General features: G+C 35.7%; 1 protein-coding gene across 2 annotated transcripts; it reads right to left on the bottom strand.

The window, feature by feature from the left end:
* Positions 1-33: 33 nt before the first annotated feature.
* Positions 34-25,992, bottom strand: ZUP1 (zinc finger containing ubiquitin peptidase 1). Of its 2 annotated transcripts, none has more exons than XM_082633852.1 (10): positions 25,905-25,992; positions 24,309-24,434; positions 20,846-20,956; positions 18,929-19,050; positions 17,169-17,337; positions 9,724-9,912; positions 9,271-9,436; positions 5,832-5,983; positions 4,500-4,720; positions 34-3,008 (listed from the first exon to the last, which is right to left on the bottom strand). In XM_082633852.1, the coding sequence occupies exons 2-10, from the start codon at positions 24,418-24,420 to the stop codon at positions 2,961-2,963; spliced, it is 1,290 nt and encodes a 429-aa protein (XP_082489978.1). In that variant the 5' UTR covers positions 24,421-24,434; positions 25,905-25,992; the 3' UTR covers positions 34-2,960. The 2 variants fall into 2 exon arrangements, with proteins under 2 accessions (XP_082489978.1, XP_082489977.1); XM_082633851.1 differs by having other exon boundaries at positions 36-3,008; positions 23,862-24,434.
* Between the last annotated feature and the right edge of the window lie 646 nt (positions 25,993-26,638).

Here is a 26,638-nt window from a genome sequence, read left to right as displayed (position 1 = left end):
ATATATATATATATATATATATATAGGCAACTATTGATGTGCAAAATATCATTCCTTGAAAATATAAAATTTGGAATTTTGTATGTAGAACTATTAATATGTACTTTTAGAAAGATGCTCAATGGATCTTTCAGAGGCTATATGACATTTTCTTACATTACTGTTCTGATGGCTGCAGCTAATGGAATATGTGCCTCTATATTTTTTTCTTTTTTTTTTTTTAAGTCTCAGGTTGAATTTCTAATATGGCAAACATGAAAATACATAACCCACAAAAGCTCCTTGGGAACTTAAATATTTTTTGAGCATCAAAGAATACTGAGACCAAAAATATTGATAATAACTAAATTAGAGCATGTGTTCTTAAGCAATCTGTGATATTGTATGCAAATACTGTGTATGTATATACATCTATATATATATTCCCCCACTGTGGGGAGAGAGTATGTAACTCCACCACCTGCTCAAAGGCTGTGGGAACATTCAAATTTTTTAACTCTTTTACTTGTTGCTTCTTAAAGAAATGTCTCAATGTAACTCTTCTTTCATCCTACAGAAATTGGTTTTATCTGATTTCAGGGAAAACAATTTGCACAGAGATGGCTAGCTGGGACATCCAAATACTTCAAACTGATATTTTCTACCACTGCTTTTCTAAAATTAGTTATTTCCATTCACCAAAATAGTATTTTTAAGTTCTATATGTGATGTGCCAGGCACTGTGGGGCTACTGTTAAAAACTAGACATTGCTCCTGAAATCAGCACTTACATTCAAGGAAGGAAACATATAAAGGTAGATAATTAGAATAGCAGGTATTGTGATACAAATATTATACCATAGGGCAGTGTCTGTCAAACTCTGTGGTGAAGAACCAATTTAAAAAAAACCCCTGCTAATCCATGGCTATTATCTGTGTAAAATAGAATAAAAGTATGTCAGCAATTGTAACTTCTATAATTATCTTGTCACAGACTGGCGGTTTGCAGCTCAGCAATCTATACTTTGAGAAACGTTGCTTATCAAACACTTAGAAGGTGCATTTAACCCAAACTTGAGCAGTTCAGGAAGCATTTCTAAGTGGAAGCCCTTCTAAGAGGAGAACTAAGGGGGTAAGGGCCCTAGGCAGCACCAGCTGTGTTTCGGCGAAGGTCTTTAGGCTGAAAGGAGTGAAACTTTGAGAGTGGTGAGAGATGAAACTGGAGAGGTATGCAGGGCCCAGATTGTGTGGGATGTTTGGATTTTAACCATGAGCAATGAAGAGGACTGAACTAGAAGTCACAAAATTGCATTTGTATTTTAGAATGGTTTGGCTTCCGTGTGGAAGATGGACTGACAGAGGATCAAGACAGGGAGACCATTTAGGAGGTTATTACATTGTCTAGGTAAGAGATAATGATGGCAAGAAGGAGCGTAACTGCATGGGGATATAGAGTAGAAACCTGTTTACCAGTCTGGATGACAGAATATTAGAAACGATGGTTTCCAGAATTTTCGAGCTGGCAATACTATTATTATTTTTTAAGAATATGAAGTTTATGGTTTTGTCAGTTCTTGCTGTTAATATACACTAACTTTTTTTTTAACATCTTTATTGGAGTATAATTGCTTTACAATGGTGTGTTAGTTTCTGCTTTACAACAAAGTGAATCAGCTATACATATTATTCATTCTTGGAGTGCAACTTTCTGTATTTGATGCCATAAATAATATTTATAGAACTTCTTTCAAATAAGTTGTTCTTTTTTTTTTTTTTGCGATATGTGGGCCTCTCACTGTTGTGGCCTCTCCTGTTGCGGAGCACAGGCTCCGGACGCGCAGGCTCAGCGGCCATGGCTCACGGGCCCAGCCGCTCTGCGGCATGTGGGATATTCCCGGACCAGGGCACGAACCCGTGTCCCATGCACCAGCAAGCGGACTCTCAACTACTGCGCCACCAGAGAAGCCCTTGTTCATTTTTTCACGGGGCAGTAGACACTTACTGCTTTTCTTTTTTGTTATTTAATATCCATTTCTTCATCTACCCGGATTTCCTTTTGAGAAATTGCCTCTGTCCCATGGCATACGGTCACATGCTAATTAGATGTGCCCTCTCTGGAATCTGAAATTTGAGCAGACATTCTACCTCTGCTCCTAACCTGATTGACCCTGCTGTAAATTATGCCATATTCTAGCCCCTACTGTTGCCTTTGTTCTGGCAGAGTTCCCTAGTTACCTATGGATTCTGAGAGCTTCTGATAATTTGAATGAATTCTCTTCTGCTTAAATTGGCCAGAGTAGGATTCTAGCTTGCAACCTTACATGGCAAATCTAACATGAATCTGAAAGTTTCTTTCCTACAGGACACAATAAACACAACACTCTACATCACAGTTGTATAAGTACGAATGTAAATATTTAACAAAAGCAAATCCCTCTTTTTAGAGCTATGCCTATTAAATATTAAGGTTATTTCTAAGTAGTGAGGAGGGAATTTCATTACATATATAATAACAGAAGAAAGCAGAATGCTATAATGGTAAGAGCCTGGCGGTGAGCAGTCTGGGTTCACACTCTGGATGATGACCACTTTCTTGGGCAAATTACTAATCTCTCAGAGTTTCAGCTTCCTCACAGGCTAATAACAGTATTTGTCTCATAGAACTATTTTGGAGATTAAACTAATTAATACACACAAAATACTGAGAATACCTAACACAAGTAAGAACCCAATAAATAGTCATATGACTATAATACAAAACCAGTTTCTGAAACATGGATAAGAAATATAAAACCCACAATGCAAACAAGATATTTTATTGGAATAACTACTAAACAATGGAGTACTAAAGGTAGAATTTAGAATTTTAGAAATTAAATTATAAATGGAGTATTTAGATAATTCGTATGTTGTATTAGAAGTTTAATATCTGAATTTGGAAAATAAAGTAAAATTCCACAATCACTGAAATGCTTACTTCTTCAAGGGATCTTCTCGGCTGTAAAGACTTGAGAAGCTTGTCTCCTGGCCTTGAAAAGAAATTTTAAAAAATATTAATAGTAAGGGAGAAGTCAATTAATTAAAATACGTATTAATTTTATAATACAAAAAATCTGGAATTTTTTTCAAGATAATGAAAATTCCTTAAGGAATATTACAACTTCAAATTTAGGAAATTAGGAAAAACATTTTTAAAGCCAAGCCATTAAAAAATTAAAGAAAATTCCAGATAAAGACAAAACACAAAGAATTAAAAAGAAAATATCACCTTTTTAATGGAATAATGAATCAAAATGAAAAATCCTGGCTCAAAGTCAGAGAGAGGTAAAAACAGAGAGAAGGAGAGATAGAGATGGGGCTACAAGCAGAGAAACACCACCAAGGTCTCACTTTCCAAGACCAGAAAGCTAACAGCTAAATAAAATGTGCAGCTACTCCATGATATTGGGTCAGCCAAAAAAGTTCACTCGGGCTTTTCCATAACATCTTAACCCCACCTATGATGTCAAAAGTTATCTGTATATTGGTGAACAAGCATCTTGGTATTTTATAACAGTTAAAATTAACCTCTAACTTTATTCAGCCAAATTAATGATAGGGTGAAAAAAATGAATGTAGTTTTGGTATTTAAGTCATTGCAAAGAAACCTCTAATGTATCATAATTAAACTGAAGAACCTCTTCAACAGTCCTTGCCTTTATATCCCAAGTTGTGATGCTGAAAAGATTACTCTAGCTCTATCTCTCATTTCAAACAATTTTAGTCATTTCCCTCATGATCCTATTATTCTTCATAAACACTCCTTTCTACAGCTCTATCTCTTCTCTTTAGAGGGAAACAAATGTGAAGTACTCTAATAGGGACATTTTTTTTTTTCTTTAAGATTCGAGAACTGTGTATTTTCTAGACTTGATATGCTACCACATAGCTTCAGTTTATACAAGTGGAGGGTTTCCAATTCCTAGGAATTCTTCTATAATGTACTACTCATCACTTAAATGCAAGGGATAAAGAGGTAACTGTACTGAAGTTAATTTCTGGAATTGTATATATCCAATAAATAAGTGTATGTGCCCTATTAGAGTACTTCACTCTCTCAATAGTGTGATATATATATCTCCAATAGTTCATCCAACATATCCAAGTGCCTAACACAGAGCCTCAGGAATCACTAGAATCACATTTAATAAACAGTAATTATGAGACCAATATGAGTTAGAACTCCTCGGATTAAATTACCTTTTTCTTACTATATGTTGCCATTTTTCATTACTCCCTTGACATTAAAAATTAAATTATGTATTATAAAATTAAATATTTTTGTGAAGCTCCAAGTAAAATATTTGACAAAATTAGGTACCATTTGAAATTTAAAGATGTCCATTCCAGAAATTAAATGACATACAAAATATCTTTGCCAACCTAATGTTACAGAATGAGGTGTTAGGAGTTAGCTAAAAATTTTATACTCTGAAGTTCAACCTGTCCAAGCTTCACATAATAAATATTTAGATACTTACAATTTTCTCCTCTGAAGAAAGAACACCCTCTACTGCCACTATCTGGTACTGCTTATGTTTTAAATTCCCCACAAATTTCCGAAGTTGCTTGACACTGCTAGCTTCCATGTCTTGTTTTAAGAGTTTCTGCATTTCTCGAGAAGGACATCCAGGATCAAATACTAGTAAACATAATGTTCGGTTTTTTCTCTCTTCAATGCCAACAACTGTTTGACTATGACCTATCAAAAAATCAAGTAAGAGCTATATATATATATATATATATATATATATGTGTGTGTGTGTGTGTGTGTGTGTGCATGTGTGATATCTACCTATATGTACAGCTATATACAGATATAAGTTACTATATATACACACGCACATATATATAAAGACACACTATATACACTTTCTATATATAGTGTGTGCACATGTGTGTTTAGAATATAAATACAGTCAGTCCCTCTGACATATAGGTTATCTGAGTTCTTTCAGTTCTAAGACACTTTCAGTTTTCTTTGTTCAATTTTAGTTTTCTAAAGGCTTCATGGCAAAAAATTCTACTTTCACTATGCCATATATTTTAGTTTTTCTTTCCTAATCCCATAGTCCTTCTTATTCAAATTACCTCAGATGAATGGATTTGAAATTTACCTACTGAAGAACAAAAACTCTCATGGTTCCAAAAGGTAAACAAAAGTCAATTTATATATACTAGCACTTCAATGGGAAGGGCTTAAACTTTCTAGCTTGTATCCTAAACAATGAAATTCCTAATATTTACTTCTCCTTCCTCCTGTCAATCCAAATTATCCATTCAACAAATTTTATGAAATATCCATATGCCAGGCACTATTCCATGCAGTTAGTGATACAAAAGCAAACAAAACAAACACTTCTGCCCTCACAGAGCTTATATTCTAATAGGAAGTAATTCTTCATAAACAAGGTAAATAGGTAAAGTTTATACATATCATGTTAGATAAAGAAAAATAAAGCAGGGAAGAGGGATAGGAAATGCCATTGTTGGAGGGGGGTAGAATAACAAGATGAAATTTTTAAAAAGATGGTCAGGGAAGGCCTCACTGAAGTGAGGTAAAGCCTTGGAAAATGTAAAGGATGAACAATAAAGGGAGAGTGAACCAGGTGGCCCTGAAGATACCAAGGATATCATCCATTACTGGAATGTATTATGATGACAATATAGCTCTAAAAATCAGAGTAATGTCACAATACTCCTCTCCTCCCATTATCAAAATCTTAACATATCCTAAAGCAAAAGCCAATTACCTGTCTTATAAAAATAAATTGTCTTATAAGTTATACTTAGTATCTGTAAGTTATACTAACCTTGATGCTGAAGATAGATAGGAGGTTTAGATGTACACAGTACTTTTGGACTCCCTTCTCTCTCTGAAGAATAGTAGCTCAATATCCATTCGAATAAGCGAGGGTGTGTACCCAAAGGGCCAGTTGACTTGTGAAAGTCAACAATACGACACCTATAAAAAAAATTGACAAAATTGATTATTTAGAAATTATTAAAAAAATTTTTTTCATCAATGGAGTTATAAAATACCAAAAATTCTTAATTTAGAATTAATTTCATCATCATTTTCTTAAGAAGAAATAAAAATTATATTATTTATCTGAAAACTGTTATTTTATGAGGAAATTATTTAAATAACTTCTAAGGTTGATGACAGATATAAAAGTTACAAAAATTTTCTGACATATAAAACTTCCATTAGTAGTAAATGAGGATCATACTTGATTTTTAAAAGTCTACATATAACCTGAGACATAGGGACTTTTACTCCAAAGTCTCTAAACCCGATGATCAATTAGAAGCCGACCTCTAATTATAATTCCTCAACAGCCATTTGAAGCTATCAAAAATATCCTAAATCTTTTTCCTGTCAGTTCTCTCAAATTTCAATAATAGACAAGAAAAGAATACCTGTAAAGATCATAAAAAACCTGTATGTACCTCCATCTATATATCTATCTATCTCTTATTTGGCAACAGACCATGGTGGTATTGCTTCCTCAAGAGGAAGTCAACCATGAATAAACCAAACTATTTTAACCAGGAGCACTGTTTACACTTCTCAACAACTATTTTTAAAAAGGTCGAATATAAGTAAAAGCAATTAAAAGCTTTATTTTCACTTTAAAATATAGCACAGATATCCTATCCTTGTCTCTCTTGGCCATAAAGTTTCCAAATACACCAAGTTTAATGTTGATAACTTTCAACTGATTACTACTGAGCTTTAAATGTTGAAATGAACTTCTGGAAAAACTATCAAAAAGAACAGTGCTTTTGAGTTAGCAGTTGACTGCAGGCTTAGATTTAGAATGTGAATAGTATCCTACAGATTATAATTCACAGAGAGCAAAAGAAAGACATTTAAATAACTAGTAAGCAAATTCAGGGTATAGTAATAAAAAGGCTTTACAAAAAACTAAACTTTTTCAGGTGCCAAGAAAACAGCTGGATACACCAGGTACTTAAAAAAAAATTTTTCCTTTCCTTAAAAATTACTTAAAAGCTCAAAACATGATATAGTATATATAATCTGAAGGTGTGAACAGACTGGCAAAAAGGAAAAGAAAAAATAAATTTAGAGGGCATTAAAATAGTCCTTTCAATTTAATAATTCAAGAAAGTTATTATATACACATTCATTTTTCTATTTAAAATTTAAGAAATATTTTTACTTCTGAATCAATTAACATGATAGAAATGATGTAAAACACTGGCTAAATTACTTAGAAACAAACATAAAAGGAAATATAAAGTCATGAAGCTTAAGGCAAACTTTCCATTAAAGATGATCATAAGCATCTATCTCCGATGCCGCTTGAAAGCCGAGGTCTGCCAATCAGCTTTTTAGTGCCTCATTCTTCACTTTAGGAACAGACAGCTAAGGATTTTTAAAAGTTAGAAGAAAGCCTTCCAAATGGAAAAGACTAAAATAAATAGACATGAAAACAATTTAACATGGAGGATACACAAAAATGCAAGGAATAAAAAAAGGAAAATGTTGGAAAAAAAATTTACAACCATAAAAGAATATGATGCTATGAAATTACCCCTTAAAATTAAAAACATGATTGTTAAAATAAAAATTTCAATAGAGTAGTTGGGAGATAACGTTGAGTAAATTTAGATAGTAAAACAAAATCAAAGAAAGTCAAAGAAGTTCAGTGGCCAACTAACAGGAGTTCCAGAAAGAAAAATAAAGAAAATGGAGGGATCATAATTATCAAACAACAGTTAACCTCTAAGCTCTTACTACATGCCAGTCATAGTCCTAAGGACATTATTATCTCATTTAATTATCACTACAACTCTATGAAGCAGTAACTATTTACATGTTCTTTTATCAATGGTGGGACTAGGACAACAAGTTAAGTCATAGAGCTAGTAGGCAGAAAGCTAGAATCAATTGTAGGCAATCTTACTTCAAAAAGTCTAAGCTCTTAACCACTATACTGAGATCTTATAGCCTACAATTCCAGATTCAAAAGGAAAAACAAATGCCCAACACAATGAATCAAAGCCCCATATCCAATGGTGAAATTTCACAGTATCAGGGCTAAGAAAAGATGCAAAAAAACTTCCAGAGAAATAAATAGGTTATACACAAAGGAACAAAAATCAGATGGCAGCTTACTTTCTCTTTAGTAATACTGACTGCTAGAAGTCAACAGAGTAACAACTTGATCTGATTTGAAAATGATTTTGAGTTAAGAATAATACAGCCAGGGCCTCCCTGGTGGCGCAGTGGTTGAGAGTCCGCCTGCCGATGCAGGGGATACGGGTTCGTGCCCCGGTCTGGGAGGATCCCATATGCCGCGGAGCGGCTGGGCCCGTGAGCCATGGCCGCTGAGCCTGCGCATCCGGAGCCTGTGCTCCGCAACGGGAGAGGCCACAACAGTGAGAGGCCCGCGTACGGAAAAAAAAAAAAAAAAAAAAAAAAAAAAAAAAAAAGAATAATACAGCCACACAAACTATCACTTAGTAATAAGATTAGGTACCCTTTCTTAGAAGGCTAATAAAGGAAGTGTTCAAGCAAAAGAGAGTAATCCAAAAAAGAGAAAGACATGGAATCCAGGAAAAATCCAGGACCCAATTCAAGAAAACAGTGAAGAAATACAACATGATTAGAGCTGTGGAAGGGATCTAGACGGCAAATAATCCAGACTAGAGCAGAGGAAAGACAGCTTCAAGAAAAAGGTGTCCAGGAATAAGGAGCACCTCAGATTTCATGATAAGTGTACTTTTTGGAAAAATTTGACCATGATGCAGCCAAACTGTAAAACGGAAAAGGAAAGGCAATTCTTAACTCAAAGAAAATTTAAAAAAGCTTTTCAGGAAAGATATAAAATCAGCAATGAATAATATTTACACAGTCATGATGTAAACTCTGACTTTAACTTAATAAAAACTGAGATTTAACCATATTACAAAAAGTGAGGGGAAACAGATGGGATATAAGGAGAATGCAATAGACCATGTCTAAAAGTGACAAACCAAGAAAAAGCCATGAAAGCATATTATTTAAAAACAATGGAAGTGACAGCTGCCTCTGAGAGACAGGACTTGAGAATAGAGAAGAGCATGAAATGGGGAATGAGTTACTGGTTTTCATTTTAAGTCTTTCATTTTAATGCTACTTAAATTTTATTTTTTAACTATCCCTTTGATTAAAAAAAAAACACAATAACAAAAATTTCCCAGATATGACAATAACATTAACTTGGTTTTTTAGCTACATACTTTATCCTTAGGGAGGTCAGAAGTGTATATACTTCACATGCTCCAATCCAGGCCTTTGTTCCCTGTAACCTGTTATTAAGTTGAGAGGCACCCTGGGGATCAAAACCTTCCTTCCATGCATCTTCAATCATAGACTGAATTTTTGGAATGCAAGGAACTGACATACCTAAAATTATACAAAGCAAATATGTAATATGACATTAAAGTACTGAATAGTATCATTTAGCAGTACATCATACATTCTACAGGAACCTACAGTTTTTAAGCAATTATTTCTGACATCTTCTACTGTATCATTTTCTCTTCCTTCAACCAGAATTCAGGTTTTTAATGTAAATATCCACTAAAATACATCTTTATTAAGGCTATTAATTGTGCCTACTATATATTAATTCATTCCACATCAAATGTACTTTATCAGATGATAAGTTGAGTGTATCTTATTTCACATACCTTTCAAGCAATCATCATAAGCATCATTTTGCAATAATGATGAAAGCAGCATTTGGAAATTTCTGTAACCACAACCCCAACCTTTGTCACCAAAAGATGAATGAAAGTGATCCACTACTGTAGAAAGCCACACACGCCTCACATCTGTGGCAGCATTCTGATAATACCTATAAAGTGCTTCCATAATTCCTAAAGTGAAAAAGAGATTTAGAAAGTTTAGAGGGATATCATCTTTCTATGGCTGTCTCATATATTTCTAATATCAACCTCTTTCTCAAGGGCCACATCTAAATCCTGTCGATTCCATCTTCTTTATCTTTTTACTGATATAATCTTGGTTATTGTCCTGCTTATTCACTACTATGCGAGTTTCCTAATACTAGCATATTACTTATTATGCTGAATTGAAACTGTTTGTTTCCTTCACTTCTGCATCTGCAGGGCCAGCACATAAAAGTACACTGCTGAATGAATGTTCTTGACCCCCCATTTTATTATACATTCTGCTAGACATCATTCTTTCTGAACCTCAGTCCTAGTCAATTTGCTCTCAATTTAAAAACTTCAATAGCTTCCTATTACCCATGGAATAGTTTTAATCCATGGTATATGAAGCCCACAGCAGGCTATCCTCTAACTTACCTTTATTTCAAACCACTCTTCTTGCCACAATTTTGGCTGTGGCCTAACTGAACACATTAAACATGATTTTGACCATGGAGTTTTCATTCAATTACAATATCTACTAAGCACTTTTAATATACTTAGCACTATGCTAAGCATTGAGGATACAATATATTATGACAATATTCCTTAAAATCTCCTGGACCCAGATTATAATAAGTGCTACAGCATGAATAACAAGGTGTTAGGACAGGGTACATCTGATTCTATCCCTTTCCTCCTTCTAGTAATTCTCCCTATATTTCAAAATCTTACTGATACCTTCAGAAGCAAATGCTACAGTCTTCGTAAACACTTTTCCTGATTCCATAACCCCAAACAAAAAGGTCCTCTTTTTCTGAACAATCACTACATTTTACTTGTTGTGCCTCCTAGGTACTGGTCATATTTCATGGAAGAATACTACAGTTCTTTGTGTATACTTTACAGACTCTGGGAAGCTTATTGGCAGGAAAATCTTATTTGGATAGCCCATACTTTCTCACATAGAACATGGCACCAAAAAGGCAATCACTAAATGCTTTACTTGAATAAAGATTATCCTATACGAAAACGGGTTTTTGTCTTTAAGAAGGCAGAGTCAATAAATCAAAACAATTAAAGGAACCAAGAGTTGTAGCTGTGCCTACACTATGAAGGACAGAAATATAGACCATTATAACCATTTCCAGGGAACTTAAAAAGATGAGACACACAGTCAAGAAAAAGAACAATTAAAACGCTATATAACTGAGTACTAAATGTTGTAGCATGGAATGGGTACTCTAGGAATTCAGAGAAATTAATGTGAGATTCAGTATCATAGACTTTGATAAAGAGATCAAGATTTGAGAGACATTTAAGAGTGAGGTGGAATAATAGAAAAATAAAAAAATAAAGTAATGTACATTCTAATATACTTTGGCATAGTTACTACTAACTCAATGGTGCCTCATTGCATAGGTAATACTGTCCTAGTAACCACATCATAGCACTTGCTTTTAAAGGAAAATTTCCGGGCTTCCCTGGTGGCGCAGTGGTTGCGAACCTGCCTGCTAATGCAGGGGACACAGGTTTGAGCCCTGGTATGGGAAGATCCCACATGCTGCAGAGCAACTGGGCCTATGAGCCACAACTACTGAGCCTGCCCATCTGGAGCCTATGCTCCACAACAAGAGAGGCCGCAATAGTGAGAGGCCCGCGCACCGCGATGAAGAGTGGCCTCCGCTTGCCACAACTAGAGAAAGCCCTCACACAGAAATGAAGACCCAACACAGACAAGAATAAATAAATAAATTTAAAGGAAAATTTCCTCATAATTAAAGTTTTTTATTACTTAGCACCTAAATGTCTTTAGATATTTTCCAAGATGAATCTACCTTCTGTTATATTCTATTCTATATAGAATATAGAATGTTAACATAATGAGACTCTTCAAATGAGAGCAGCTTCTATTAACATCTGCATAACTAACAAAAAATAACAATTTTATTTGGAAGTCTGGATTTCCTGGATCTGGATTTCTTTTTCCTTCCCAAGGTTAGGGAAGTTTTCAGAAAGCCAGTGTCTCCTGGAGGGGAGCCTTACACACGGCTGGTGTCCTGGTTTTTACGCCTGGTACCCCAGCTTTCACAGCTGCCACGCTGACGGCCTGATTCTGGTGGCCAGGAGGGCTTGCATTCCTGGGTCTCACAGGACTACGGCAATCGGGAAGACGATTCTTAGAAGGCCGTCACCTCCAGGGCACTGCACAAAAAACTGAGGCATATCCCCAAGTCCTTCTCTGAAGGCAGCCTCTTTCTTTCTCTTAGAGCTTCAGCCTGGGGGGCAAGCTTCAGGATTGGCACATATCTAGTGGACTAGGGAGCTGCTCTCAAGGAACGAAGGCTGTGGATGCCACCTTGGCATTCTCCCTCTGCCTTACTCCAGCTTACCAGTGACTTCCAGAAAAGAGCCCAAACACTTGTGTGCAACCCTGATTTTTGCGATTGTCACCCAGGGGACACTGCCATATCACCTGGTCAGCAGGCCTTATACTAGCAGTCCAATAGGACTGTATATATTTGCATACTTTTGAAAGCTGTTGCAGCCACTATTGAAAACAGTATGGAGGTTCCTCAAAAAAATAAAACTAGAACTACCATGTGATACAGCAATTTCACTGCCATATGACACAGCAAGCCAATCTGTTATCAGAAGAAAACAAAAACAATAACTTGAAAAGATATATGCACCCTTATGTTCACTGCATAATGGTTTATAATAGGCAAGATATAGACCCTAAGTGTCCACTGAAGGATGAATGGATAAAGAAATTGTGGTACACATACATACATGCAAAGAAATGTTACTCAGCCATAAAAGAGAATGAAATTTCACCATCTGCAACAACATGGATGGACCTGAAGGGTAATAACGCTTAGTAAAGTAAGTCAGACAGAGAAAGACAAATACTGTATGTTATCACTTATATGGGGAATCTAAAAAATAAAACAAATGAATATAACAAAACAGAAACAGACTCACATATATAGAGAACAAATCAGTGGTTAACCAGTGGGGAGAGAGAAGGAAAAAGGGGCAAGATAGGGGTAGGGGGTTAAGAAGTACAAAGTACTACGTATAAAATAAATAAGCTACAAGGATATATTATACAGCACAAGGAATATAGCCAATATTTTATAATAACTTTTTTTTTTTTTTTTTTTTTTTTTTTTTCTTTTTGCGGTATGCGGGCCTCTCACTGTTGTGGCCTCTCCCGTTGCGGAGCACAGGCTCCGGATGCGCAGGCCCAGCGGCCATGGCTCACGGGCCCAGCCGCTCCGCGGCATATGGGATCCTCCCAGGCCGGGGCACGAACCCGTATCCCCTGCATTGGCAGGCGGACTCTCAACCACTGCGCCACCAGGGAGGCCCTATAATAACTTTAAATAGAGTATAATCTAAAAAGTATTGAATCACTATGTCGTATACCTGAAACTAACATAATATTGTAAATCAACTATACCCCAATAAAAAAAAATTAATGTAACAACAAAAAAAACAAAATGAGAAGAGATAACACACACACACACACATACATACATACAATGGAATATTATTTAGCCACAGAACAGAATGAAATCTTGCCATTTATAACAGTGGAGGGACCTTAAGGGCATTATGCTAAGTGAAGTAAGTCAGACAGGGAAAGACTGATACTGCATGATCTCTCTTACATGTGGAATCTAAAAACACAACAACAAAACAACCACCACCACAACAAGCTCATGGATACAGGGAACAGACTGGTCTTTGCCGGAGGCAGGATGTGGGGGGATGGGAGAAATGAGTGAAGGGAGTAAAAAAAATCTTTAGCACAAAATCGATTACGTCTAAATTTCAAGGTAGCTTATAAAAAGGACACAGTATGTTACAGGGCAGTGTTCTTCAATCTTTTACAGATATATTTATTTTAAATTATACATACACTACTATATTCTCCAGTAACTCTAAAACATATGCATAAACAGAAATTAAAGGATACCATAAATTAAAGACAAGTAGAAGTTCTAATATTTTCTTCCTATATACCCTAATGCATCATATTACACATCTGCTGGGAAGTCCTATCCCGTATGGAAACTTTCTGCAGGGAGACCCTTGAAGTATAAAGACAGCCTTCAGAAACAGACCTATGGATATATGAAAATATGACATATGTGTTACAAATACATGGAGACAGTACAGATTTGCTAAGTGATACTGAGATAAACAAGCAGTAACAACTTAGTATCGTAAGTATCACTATAAATAAGGGGAAAAATTAAATCCATACCTTCTCTTTCTCTCACTCAACTTTTTCCCTCCTTCCCTCTCTCTCACACAGACATATGCACAAATAAATTCCAAGTTGATTAAAAGTCAAAATATGAAAAGCAAGGTATAATTTTTTTTTTTTAAGTAATGGCTACTTTATTTTATTTTATATTTTTGGCAGCGCCGCTTGCGGGATCTTAGTTCCCCAACCAGGGATCAAACTTGTGCCTGCAGTGGAAGTGCGGAGTCCTAACCACTGGACCACCAGGGAATTCCTGAATATGAAAAGCAGGCATAAATTTTTCTTTTGTTCTGTTTTTTTAAATTTTAGTTTATTTTATTGAAGTACAGCTGATTTACAATGTGTTAATTTCTACTGTACAGCAAAGTGACTCAGTTATACATATAATATTCTTTTTCATATTATGGTTTATCACAGTGAGTTGATTTTTACGTGCTATAATCACTTCCAGTTGGCATAAAAAAATACCATGATCTATGTGAAGGAACTATCTTTTTTTTTTTTTTTTTTTTTTTTTGCTGTACGCAGGCCTCTCACTGTTGTGGCCTCTCCCGTTGCGGAGCACAGGCTCCGGACGCACAGGCTCAGCGGCCATGGCTCATGGGCCCAGCCGCTCCGCGGCATATGGGATCCTCCCAGACCGGGGCACGAACCCGTATCCCCTGCATCGGCAGGCGGACTCTCAACCACTGCACCACCAGGGAGGCCCAGGAACTATCTTTTTTAAAAAATATATACTTTTTAAAAAAACTTTTTATTTTATATTGGAGTATAGCTGATTAACAATGTTGCATTAGTTTCAGGTGTACAGCAAAGTGATTCAGTTATACATATACATGTATCTATTCTTTTTCAAATTCTTTTCCCATTTAGGTTGTTATATAATATTGAGCAGAGTTCTCGGTGCTATACAGTAGGTCCTTGTTGGTTATCCATTTTAAGGGTATAAATATTTAAAGACAATATAAAGGGATATGTTTATGATCTCAAAGATGGGGGAGTTTCTTAAACAAGACACTTAGAATACAAATAAAGGGAAAGATTGAGAAATTCGATTATATTCAAATTTAAAATTCTGTCTAATTGAAGACACCATGTACAAAATTTAAAGGCAAATTATAGATTTGAAGAAGATATTTGCTCCTCATATAATCATGAAGAATTAGTATCCTGAATACTTAATGGACTTCCAAAAATCAATAAGAAAAGGACAAACAACCCAAGAGAGAAGGGAAAAAGGAAGGGACTAGGTTATTTACAGAAGAAACTAACTCAGGAGTAATCGGAGAAATACAATTAAGAGATGTATCCTCCTCTCATGCCCTATTAAATGGCAAAAATTAAAAAGTGTCACGATACAAAGTATAAGTCAGAACACACTGATGCTAATGTAGATTACAACCATTTTAGAAAACAACTCCATAATACCCTTAACAAAGTTAATTATGCAAATACCCTTTAATCTAGTATTTCCAGTCTGGATGTTAGAGAAACTCTTGAGGGAGAAACCTGTTCACAATTTTTAAGAATAAAACACTGGAAACAACCTAAGTAATACAAGGAAATTCTATACAGAAATCAAAATGAATGAAGTACAGTTATAAGAATCAATATATTTAAGCAAATCCAATTAAAGCATACATATTGTATACCAATTTACATGTAGTTTAAAATATAAAAGATTATGTATTATTATGGAAACCTACATATAAGATAAAATTATTAAAACATATATGAGACTGATAAATACCAAATTCAGGATAATGATTCCCTTTGTGGAGGACAGAAATCAGAATGAATGAGGGGTACGCAAGGAGATTAAAATACATATGAAAGGGTTTACAGCTTTAAAACATTAAATTTCATAAAAACTGGGTGGTGGGAACAAAGCTGTTTCCATATAATTTGGTTTTTTTTTTTAAAACCATACTAATAGATATGTTAAAAAAAATGTTAAAAACATCAGGAAAAATGGCATTCTTTGGAACAAGGCAGATCTGATTGTGAATACCAACTGGGCCAATAACTAGCTGTGTAACCTTACCTTGGGAAAGTAATTTAACCTAAGTCACAATGACCTCATCCAGAAAAATCTAACAGTACACAAGATTTTTCTTTTGAGAGTTACATGATACGATATATATAAAGTATCTAAAACTGTACTGAACAATATAGTAGAAACTATTTACAGGTGGCTATTTGAATACCTGAAGTGTGGCTTGTCCAAACTGAGATGCCCTGCAAAGTAAAATACTCATTGGATTTTGAAGAATTGCAAAATATCCCATTAATAGTTTTTTTTTTGTTTGTTTGTTTGTTTTTTTTGCGGTACGTGGGCCTCTCTCTGTTGTGGCCTCTCCCGTTTTGGAGCACAGGCTCCGGACGCGCAGGCTTAGCGGCCATAGCTTACGGGCCCAGCCGCTCCGCGGCATGTGGGATCTTCCCGGACCGGGGCACAAACCCGCGTCCCCTGCATCGGCAGGCGGACTCTCAACCACTGCGCCACCAAGGAAGCCCCCATTAATAGTTTTTAATACCTATTACATGTTGACATATTATGGACATGCTGGAAAAATATTAAAATTAATTTCACCTAGTCCTTTTTACTTTTTCTAATGTGACTACTGGAAATTTAAAATTATTTATGTGGCTCACATTCTACTAGACAGCAATTGTCTAGAACATAGTAAGCACTTAAAAACTTTTCTAAAAGGTTTGTTTTTAAATGTCAAATAAATTGACACAATATAAAAGTGAATTATTTTTAAGTGAATTATTTACTGTAAAAATAAAAGTTCAGGAGTTTTAAAACAACAAACAAAAAATTACTTGAACACACAGTCTCACCTAAAACTATACAAACTATGGGTTTTGAAAATTAAGCAAAATTCAAATAATTCTGATTATTACTTCAGTGATGTATGGAATATTAAAACCATAATTTGGATGTTTAAATACTCACCAGAAGTTTTTGTTTTTCCATCATCAATACCAATAGCTAGTGATTCCATCATATCAGCTTTTCTTCTATGAAATTCAGATGGATGCATTCTTCCCCTATTTACTTCTATCTCCATATTTCGTAGCTGCTGTTGTTTGTACCCTCCAGAATTATTTAAACCATATTGTCTCTATTGAACATAAAAACAAATGACTTTATTTTTATGTCCCTTTACATTAATGAGGATGGAAACTTCCCACTATTTTTTATATCTAGAAATATATTTTGAAACATTCTGGTTTATAGACTTTTATACAAGTCAACTTAAAAGATTTTTATGAAAAATAAATCACACACACAAACATCCCTAAGTTAATAATAGCCTTTCTCTACAAACAACCATCATGGCAAGAGACTTGTTTTCCTTGTAGTAGGGAAAGTATAGAATCCTGTCTTCCTACTAATGGTACCGTGAAAGGCAGATGAGTTCTGACCATACTGCTGATTTTTTCAAGACAACCTGTCCGTACTTGTTATTTGGTTCCTAGGCTAGCCTACAAAGGCCTACTTAATCCATAATTCGTTCAGGTATTCATTCTATGTAGTGCATGAACTATGTTTTTGCACACTGACAATAATATGTTAAAACAGCCCCTATGGAAAACATTTCTGAGATCTGAACAAGTAACCTGCAAACTTACATAATAAACTCCCTTAAACACTGAAAACTTTTTGTATTGATAAACGTTTCAAAATTATATAAGGCAAAGAAGACTTAGGAAAAGCCAACTTTCTTTTCTCCTCTGAATCCTGGTGGGAAAATAATTTTGCAAATAAATGAATCATGAATGAGAAAAATAGCCTAAATTAGATATTCCAAAGGAAGAATAGCCATGTCTAAGATACTGGAGAAAAAAAAGTCAGAGGTCAAATAAGTTCAGGAAGATTATGATATGTACAATGCATATTGGTATGTTAAAGGCTTTGAGAAGACCCCAAGTACACAAACCTGTTTAACTGGACACTTTCGAACCTATTCAATCATAAACCCTTTTTAATCATACATTACCCTATTAGCACATAGAAAAAGAACACTTAAAAACTCTATGAGCATTATTAGCACAGAGGACATCATAGTCTACAGCAAATTAGCTCTGAAAAAAGTAGAAAAAGCTGTTAAAATTTTTAATGCATTAAAAATATAATAGATGCTACCAGTTTAGTTCAACAGATACCACCACTCACCTAAAAAAAATGAAGTCTCAAACATCATCAAAAAGCATTTTCCATTAAAAATGGTTCTTTCTAAATGCCTGAATTACAATCACTAAAAGAATTTAAGACTCAGGAGACATTAATTCTAAGTTTCTGTTTTAAGTACCTATACAAACACTTAAAATTCTGAGTCTCAATTTCCTAATTTTCCCCATCGACATAGGTTTATATTCAGGCTTTACCATTTAATACTGCCAAACCCTGAGCAAGTTAAGCTACTTAAGTACTTTGTGTCTCCATTTCTTCATCTGCTGTTAAAAAAAAAAGTCTAAAATAACTTCATGGAGCAGTGAAGATTTTAAGATACTTTATACGAAGTGTTCACCCTAGTACATGACCAGAATGAGTACTTATAAATGGTGGCTGTTATGAACTATAAAACATATATGTAAAAAAATATTTTGTATAATAAAGACAAAAATAATAGACTGAAGGCTTGATAGCATGTTTGAAAAATAAGAACTCTAACCAAACCAAAATAATATAATTGCTATTAATCTTTGTACCTGCAGGTTCTGAAATTCTTCCATTTCTTGTCTTGATTCTTCAGATCTCCTCTTTCTGTCTTCTTCTTGTTGAAGCTGTTGGGCCAATTCCAGATCTCTAGAACACTGGACTCCATCCATACCTATTATACATTTTTAATGTTTAGAATAAAATAACTACTGAAATAAAGTCTCACTTATATGTTAATACATATTTTTTAAAAGGAGTAAATGCTATTATTTTGCCATTTATTCATGACTATATTGTCACAGAAGCACTGAGAACAAATCTAGCAGAACTTGAACTGCTTCTGTAAGGGTATAACCTCCACTTAAATCGCTAATACTCACTGAGTGTTTAGGCTGTGACAGGCACTTCTCATTAATTATCTCATTTGGATCCTCATAACAACCTTAGGAAGTTAGGTATTATTATCTACTAAGGAAACCAGAACTTAGAGAAATTAAGTAGCACCCTTGAGTAGTGCCCCTCATTAACAAAAATAAGGCAGATTGGTTTTTAAAAGAAATACTAGGGGGGGAAAAAGGAAATAATAAAGAGGGTAAAAATATAAGTTTGCAAAGTACAGATATTAGATTGTAACTTAATTACAGTCTGACCCCCAAGCAAATAGTACAACTATGGAACATCTTGCCCTTTTTCCTCTCTACCCAGTGTCCCACAGATCCATTAGCGAGTGTCTTCTGGCCAGCATCTCCTTGACCTCCCAATTTGATGGTTTACTTATGTATCTGAATATTCTTTCTTTCCTTTCAAATCTCTCAGCCTCTGCTACATCTTCCTAATTCGTCCCTACTTCCACTGGTAGAAATATGCAATTCAAAACTGATTCTTAGCATACTTCTGAAGCTATCAACAGTGATTCACTCAGACCATATCTTTCTCTCGTTACCCACTACAGGCTTACAGAAAAATTTATGTACCCATACAAAGCTTATCATAAACAAAGTAAGAACTATTAGACTCTCAACTTCAGAGATTTATTCTTCCACAGTAATTAGTAAAGAACCACCACAGTAGAGAACTGTTCCATCTTTACTCCAGTAATTCTCATCTTCGTATTAGGCTGAGTGAGCAGGTAATGCTGTCCCTGGACATCACTAAGTGGTACTAGGATCATTGATAATGAACACTAAAAAGATAGTGTTCATTATCAATGATCCTAAAAGATACTGATAATGAATCAAACACTAAAAGATATCTCCCTGCATTAACAGAAGATATCTATGTGCCTTAAGAAACTGAAATCCAGTAGAACACAATTGGTTTCTCTTTAGGTCTACATTACATTTTGTTTCAATGGAATTGTGAAAATCATATAGGACCTTTCCACTTCTAAGGCACCCTCATGATTACTTAATCAATGACACTATTAAAAAAAATAGGGGACAGAGGAAAACTTTAGAATCTCTTATAAAACTAGTAGGTGGTAATAAAGAAACTAGAAGAGTATCTGAAAATGCACTTGAAAAACTTTTAAGTCTCATAGTTCATATTCCTTTTAAAATTATATGTGCCATATGGCAGCTTCCTAGTTCATAAACAATTTTTACTGACAAGATGCTAAATTCAACTATTTCCAGTTGCTGAAAGAATGGCCTCAACTTATAAATCAAAAAGATTTTTTAAATTGAACAATATTTCACTATCTTCTAAATACTGATGTTCTAGGTCAAAACCCTGGATTCACACCCCTAGTTCAGTTGTTGGTCACAGTAGTTCATCCTTTATAACTTTTCTGTGAAAAAACTTCTTAAAAAAAGTTGAAGCGGTATTAGAATTTTTTAAGGGACAGATTTATTTTTAACCAGTGTGGGTTTTTTTTTCCCTCTATAACACTAATCTAAAAAGTAGATAGTATCCTAGGAAGTAGAAATTAAATCATGACATTCTTATCTTTAAACATATAGGCATACCTTGTCCAAAGCTGCTTTCTTCCAAATGCAAGTCAACATGTTCTTGGAGAATATGGTAATTTGTACAGATGAGCCCACACATAGGGCAGTCATAGAGTGGTTGATTACAATCTGTATTAGAGATATAATTTAGTTGGTTTGATTTTTAAAACCTTTAAATTTTTCACCCCAAGTCAAAGACTCTACTACCCACTAACTTTATTAAATAAGTAAAAGCTCTTTGTAGTTGGATTTAAAGCAATTTTTCTACTTCTAGGGTCAACATGAAAGCCTGAGCATAAGCACAAACCTCTTACAATAAAAGAAAATATTAATAATAAACATTTAGTTCCGTAGTCAAAACAAGAAAAGAAAAGTAAAAAGGAAAATCAAATGGTAAGTAGAGGCCAGTTCAGATATGGACTTTGGGGGCTGGATTCTCAGTACCCTCCAAACTGCGTGGTGATGTGCAGAATTCAAGCATTCAGCATAAAAGCAGGACACTGGGATCAAATGCCCTAGTTGGGAGCATGCCCAAGACAGAAGAAATGGCACCTCTACAAGACCAAGACCTGGCTGATACTGGGTACAGAAAATGTTATTATGTTATTAGGGAACTGCAAATTAAAACAAGATAACACTACACATATATTAGAATGACCAAAATCTGGACCACTGACAACACAAAATGCTGGCAAGGATGTGAGCAAGAGGAACTCTCATTCACTGCTGGTGGGAATGCAAAATGGTACAACCACTTTGGAAGGGTTTGACAGTTTCTTATAAAAATAAACACATTGTTACCATATGATCCAGAATCATGAATTCCCTTGTATTTACCCAAATGAATTGAAAATTTCTGTCCACACAAAAACCGGTACATGGACATTTATAGCAGCTTTATTCATAACTGCCAAAACCTGGAAGCAACCAAGATGTCCTTCCGTAGGTGAACAGATAAATAAACTGTGGCACATCCAAAGGAATATTATTCAACGCTAAAAAAAAAAAAGAATGAGCTATCAGGCCATAAAAAGACATGGAAGAATCTTAAATGTACATTATTTAGTGAAATAAACCAATGTGAAAAAGCTACATACTGTATGATTCCAATTATATGACATTCTGAAAAAGGCAAAAATATGGATAGTAAAAAGATGAGTGGTTGCCAGTGGCCAGGGGGAGGAAAGGATGAATAGGTGGAGCACAGAGGGTTTTTAGGGCAGTGTGACTATTCTGTATGATACTAAATACTAAATGGTGGGTTCATGTAATTATACATTCATCAAAACCTGTAGAATATACAACACCAAGAATGAACCCTAATGTAAACTATGGACTTTGAGTGATATTGATGTGTCAAGGTAGGTTCACTGATTTTAACAAACATATCACTTGGTATGGGTTGTTGAATAATGGAGAAGGTTGTGAGGATAAGGGGACAGGGGGTATATGGGTAATCTCTGTACTTTCTACTCAATTTTGCTGTGAACCTGAAATTTCCCTAAAAAATAGCAGTTATTAAATTTCAAAAAATGAATCTATGTACTCTCCTTAACCTTTTATAGAAATTAACTCAAATGAATCAGACTTAAATGTAAAATTCAAAACTATAAAAGTTCTAGAAGATAACGTGGGAAAGGTGACCTTGGGCCTGGCAAAGAGTTTTGATACAACACCAAAAGCACAACCCATGAAAGAAGAAATCAAGTAAGTTGAACTTCATTAAAAGTAAAAATTTCTGGGCTTCCCTGGTGGCGCAGTGGTTGAGAGTCCGCCTGCCGATGCAGGGGACATGGGTTCGTGCCCCGGTCCGGGAGGATCCCACATGCCGCGGAGCGGCTGGGCCCGTGAGCCATGGCCGCTGAGCCTACGCGTCCGGAGCCTGCGCTCCGCAGCGAGAGAGGCCACAGCGGTGAGAGGCCCGCGTACCAAAAAAAAGAGTAAAAACTTCTGTGCTGTGAAAGACACTGTTAAGAGAATGAAAAGACAAGCCTCAGACCAGGATAAAATATTTGTATAACACATTATCTGATAAAGGACTTGCAACCAAAATATATAAATTACTCTTAAAAACTCAATGGTATCAAAGAAATACATGATTCTAAATGTGTATGCACCAATAAAAGAGCCTCAAAATACAAGAAACAAATCCTAATAGAGCTGAAAGGAAAAACAGACAAATATACAATTATAATTAGGGACTTCAACTCCCTTTCAAAAACTGGTAGAACTGCTAGACAGGAAATCAGCAAGGACATGGAAGATCTGAACACAATCAAACAACACACCCTAATTGACAAATATAGAACACTCTCCCCAACAACCGCAGAACACACATTTTTTCCCCAAGTGTCTATGGAACATGTGCTGAGATAGACCATATACCATACCTTAGGCCATAAAACAAGTTTCAAGAAATTCAAAAGAACTTAAACCATAAAGTTTGTTCTCTGATCATAACAGAATCAAACTAGAACTTGGTAACAAAATCAGAGTCCCAGACAGTTCAGATGCCACTGGGCTGGTGGTAAATAAAAGAATGGCCTCTGCAGGGCTTCCCTGGTGGCGCAGTGGTTGAGAGTCCGCCTGCTAATGCAGGGGACACGGGTTCGTGCCCCGGTCCGGGAAGATCCCACATGCCGCGGAGTGGCTAGGCCCGTGAGCCATGGACGCTGAGCCTGCGCATCTGGAGCCTGTGCTGCGCAACGGGAGAGGCCACAACAGTGAGAGGCCCACATACCGCAAAAAAAAAAAAAAAAAAAAAAAAAGAATGGCCTCTGCAAACTGTACTCTGAGTGTATTTCTCCTCAGAAAGTTTCTATAACTATTTTCAATGTAGCTGAAACATTTATTATTTGCATCAAAACTCTTTTCCATTATTGTATTTTCATATTGCAATAATGGCAAATGAACAATGTTATAAACAAATTGAAAACACATTTGTAGTGATCTCATTTACAAACCAACTTTTGGGACACCACATATTAAACTGAGACTACTGCTACTTACTTATTATATAAAACGAATACTTTACCTTCTAATGGAGTGTCTAAAAGATCGGCATGCTCTGTTTTCACGTGAGTTTCCATATCTTGACTACAACCTTCTATTTTTCCACAGAATGGACATTCAGGAGGACTATACATTGCTTCATAAATTGATACTTTAATTTTGGTTCGGTCAGACTGTTTTTCCTTACTTTTCAGGAATTTTCTAGATTCAGTTAAGTTATCTGAATAAAAGCCTTTATGTTTTAAAATACCATTGTTAGGCGGGCCTTGAGCTGAAATTTTCGGATGATTAGATGCACAAGCTGAATGAATACTTGAATTAACTTCCATTCTACACTGTAGGGTGCTGTCCTTCCTGCTATTGGAAGTTCCATACTGTACTGTATTAATCCTCTCAAAGTTTTTTTCTAGTTCATTTTGCTCAAAATGAGCAGTTTCAATATGAAAACACATTTCATCGTAATTCACACCTGACAACTTGCAAAATGGACATGTAACTTCATTTTCCATGTGAACAATTAGGTGAGCCTTCATGTCTGGTTCTGAGGTTACTGTTTCACCACATATATTGCAAGATAGCATGGTACAGCAGCTAACTAGAAAAGAATACAATATTATTTTAAGTTAGAAAGTAGGAGTTGAAGAAAATACATTTTGTAAAATGATTTCGAGCAATTATATTTGTTATTTATAACTGGATTATTTAGATGAAGAAATTTTCAATGTACTTACTGTTCCTCAAATGCACAAATTTATTTATAAATCTCAACCAAAATTTCACTACTGTATTTCAAGTTTATGGTTTCGATAAAACAAAGGCGATAATAATGCAAATTAAAGTAAATAATTTTTCAAAAATTTCAAAAAGTGTGTCTCTGGACTGAGGTAGAGAAAAAATAACGTTTATAAACTTGCCCAGGTAAAATAAGTCAAGTAAGAGAAAACAAAGAGAAGAAACCTTATCAATGGATATATCTAAATAAAAAACTTTAAAATTATTAACAATGAATTGGGTAAATAAACAAATCTTTATAATAGCAGTTAACAGTTAAAGAGCTTTACATGTATCAAACCAATTCAAGCGCCATTATTATCATGCTATATGGAGGAAACCCTAGCTCCGATATGTCACCAGCGCCACAAAATGGTTAGCCAAAATGCTAACCCAGTCACGCTCCAGAGGCTGTACTCTCCACCCAAAAAAATAAAGGCAGCGTGAGCATAATAGAAAACAGCACTGCTTCCAGAGTCAAAGAGAACTGGATTATAATCTCAGGTTTCATAATTTTAGGTGAGACATCTCACCTCTTTGAGGTTCGGTCTACAAAAAGAGTTGTACTAAATCAGCAGTCATTTCTGGGTTTTACGGACAAATAAAGTACTGGCTACTGACACAAAGGGGATTTTGCTAAGAAGTAATTTTCAAAAAGCAATCACCGTCACAACCTTTCTACTACAGACTATCGTTCAGCTAAAAACTACTCAGAAAACAAACAGGAAATGAAAAATAAGGAAACTATTCCCATCATTTAAATAAATGTAGCTTTCTAAGAACTCCCAACTTTGTTCTTTTTTCCATTTCCCTTCAGATAAGTGAAAATAGTCTCTGATTTTAGATGAAAATTCACCCAAACCCCTAGTGGAAAGAACGTCACACGCAGAGAAATTCTACGTTCCCCGGGCTGGGACACAGCTGGACGCAGAAGGATGCGCTTCAACTCCCCAGCACTTAGATCACACGGGGATGAGACTTACGGAGGCCGGCGAGAGGTGCCGGAGCCTACGCAAGGGTCCATGCCAGCGTCCCGGGCCAGGACAGGAAACCAGACCCGATACTAACTGGGTCAAAGCGTTGGGCCCAGAGAACCAGGGCTGGACGGTCACTTCCTACCGGCCTGGACAGCCGGCCATAGGCCGGCCACACTGCCCTGTGCTTGGCTTCCTCTTCGGATCCCGCGGCTAACGCCGTCTGGCTTGCGGGCAGAGGAGTGCGTGCGCGGCGTCGATTACCTTTCCCGGCCTAAAAGACTGAGGCAGGCCCTCTTTCTAGAGGGCCAGAGACTCACCAGAGACTCACGGTGAACCGAGAAGAGAACCAGGGTCTCCGAAAAGCTTCAGCCTCCAGGAACGAATTCAAAAGACCTCTTCTTCTACTCCCCGGAAGGGAGGGACTCCCAGCATGCACCGCCCCACGCTAATCTGGGTTGTAGTGCATTCTGGGAGTCGTAGTCTTTTTGCACCTTCCCGACAAGGTTCTAATGCCTAATTTACGAGGAGAGGGCAGGTCCTAGGGTATTACACGAATCCACAATACCCACTATCCAGGGCCTGACTGAGTAGCACTCTATTACGTTATCAATAAAGGGTTTATAATGCTACAGCGTGCCAAACTCAGAACTATGGAGGATGACAAAGACACGTTCTTGCCTCAAGGTTACAAGATAACGCTATCTTGATCCCTGAATTAAAATTATGAAACAGCTCTTGGGATTTAAAAAATACAATAGCAGAATTTTTAAAAAGACATCAATGGAGAGCTGTAGGATAACCCAAAAAATTTCTCAGAAAAGAGAACAAAAAGAACAAGAGATGGAAAACAGGAGTTTCTTCGGGGAAGGAATCGTATTATTTATCTTGCATATTCTGTGCCTAACACTACATGTAGAAAACAGTCTGTTTTCAATACTGCTGTGGATTACAAGGCTATATATATGTTATAATAATTTAGAGTACTTTATCTGGAGTTATTTATTTCATATATCACTGACTACTTTTTTGTCAAAAAATCCACAGATGTTAC

Source organism: Mesoplodon mirus (genome assembly GCF_964341445.2).
Source record: "Mesoplodon mirus genome assembly, chromosome: 10".
Taxonomy (NCBI): Eukaryota; Metazoa; Chordata; class Mammalia; order Artiodactyla; family Ziphiidae; genus Mesoplodon; species Mesoplodon mirus.
This window is presented reverse-complemented; position numbering and strand designations above follow the sequence as displayed.

Excerpts from the sequence above, each read along its gene's own strand:
- ZUP1 (XM_082633851.1), bottom strand. The coding sequence starts at position 24,420 with ATGCTATCTTGCAATATATGTGGTGAAACAGTAACCTCAGAACCAGAC. Across the intron at positions 9,913-17,168 it reads TGGAAAAACAAAAACTTCTG|GAATTATGGAAGCACTTTAT; the intron begins GTGAGTATTTAA and ends TTTTCACTTTAG. Across the intron at positions 3,009-4,499 it reads TTTCTTCAGAGGAGAAAATT|GCCAGGAGACAAGCTTCTCA; the intron begins GTAAGTATCTAA and ends TTTCTTTTCAAG.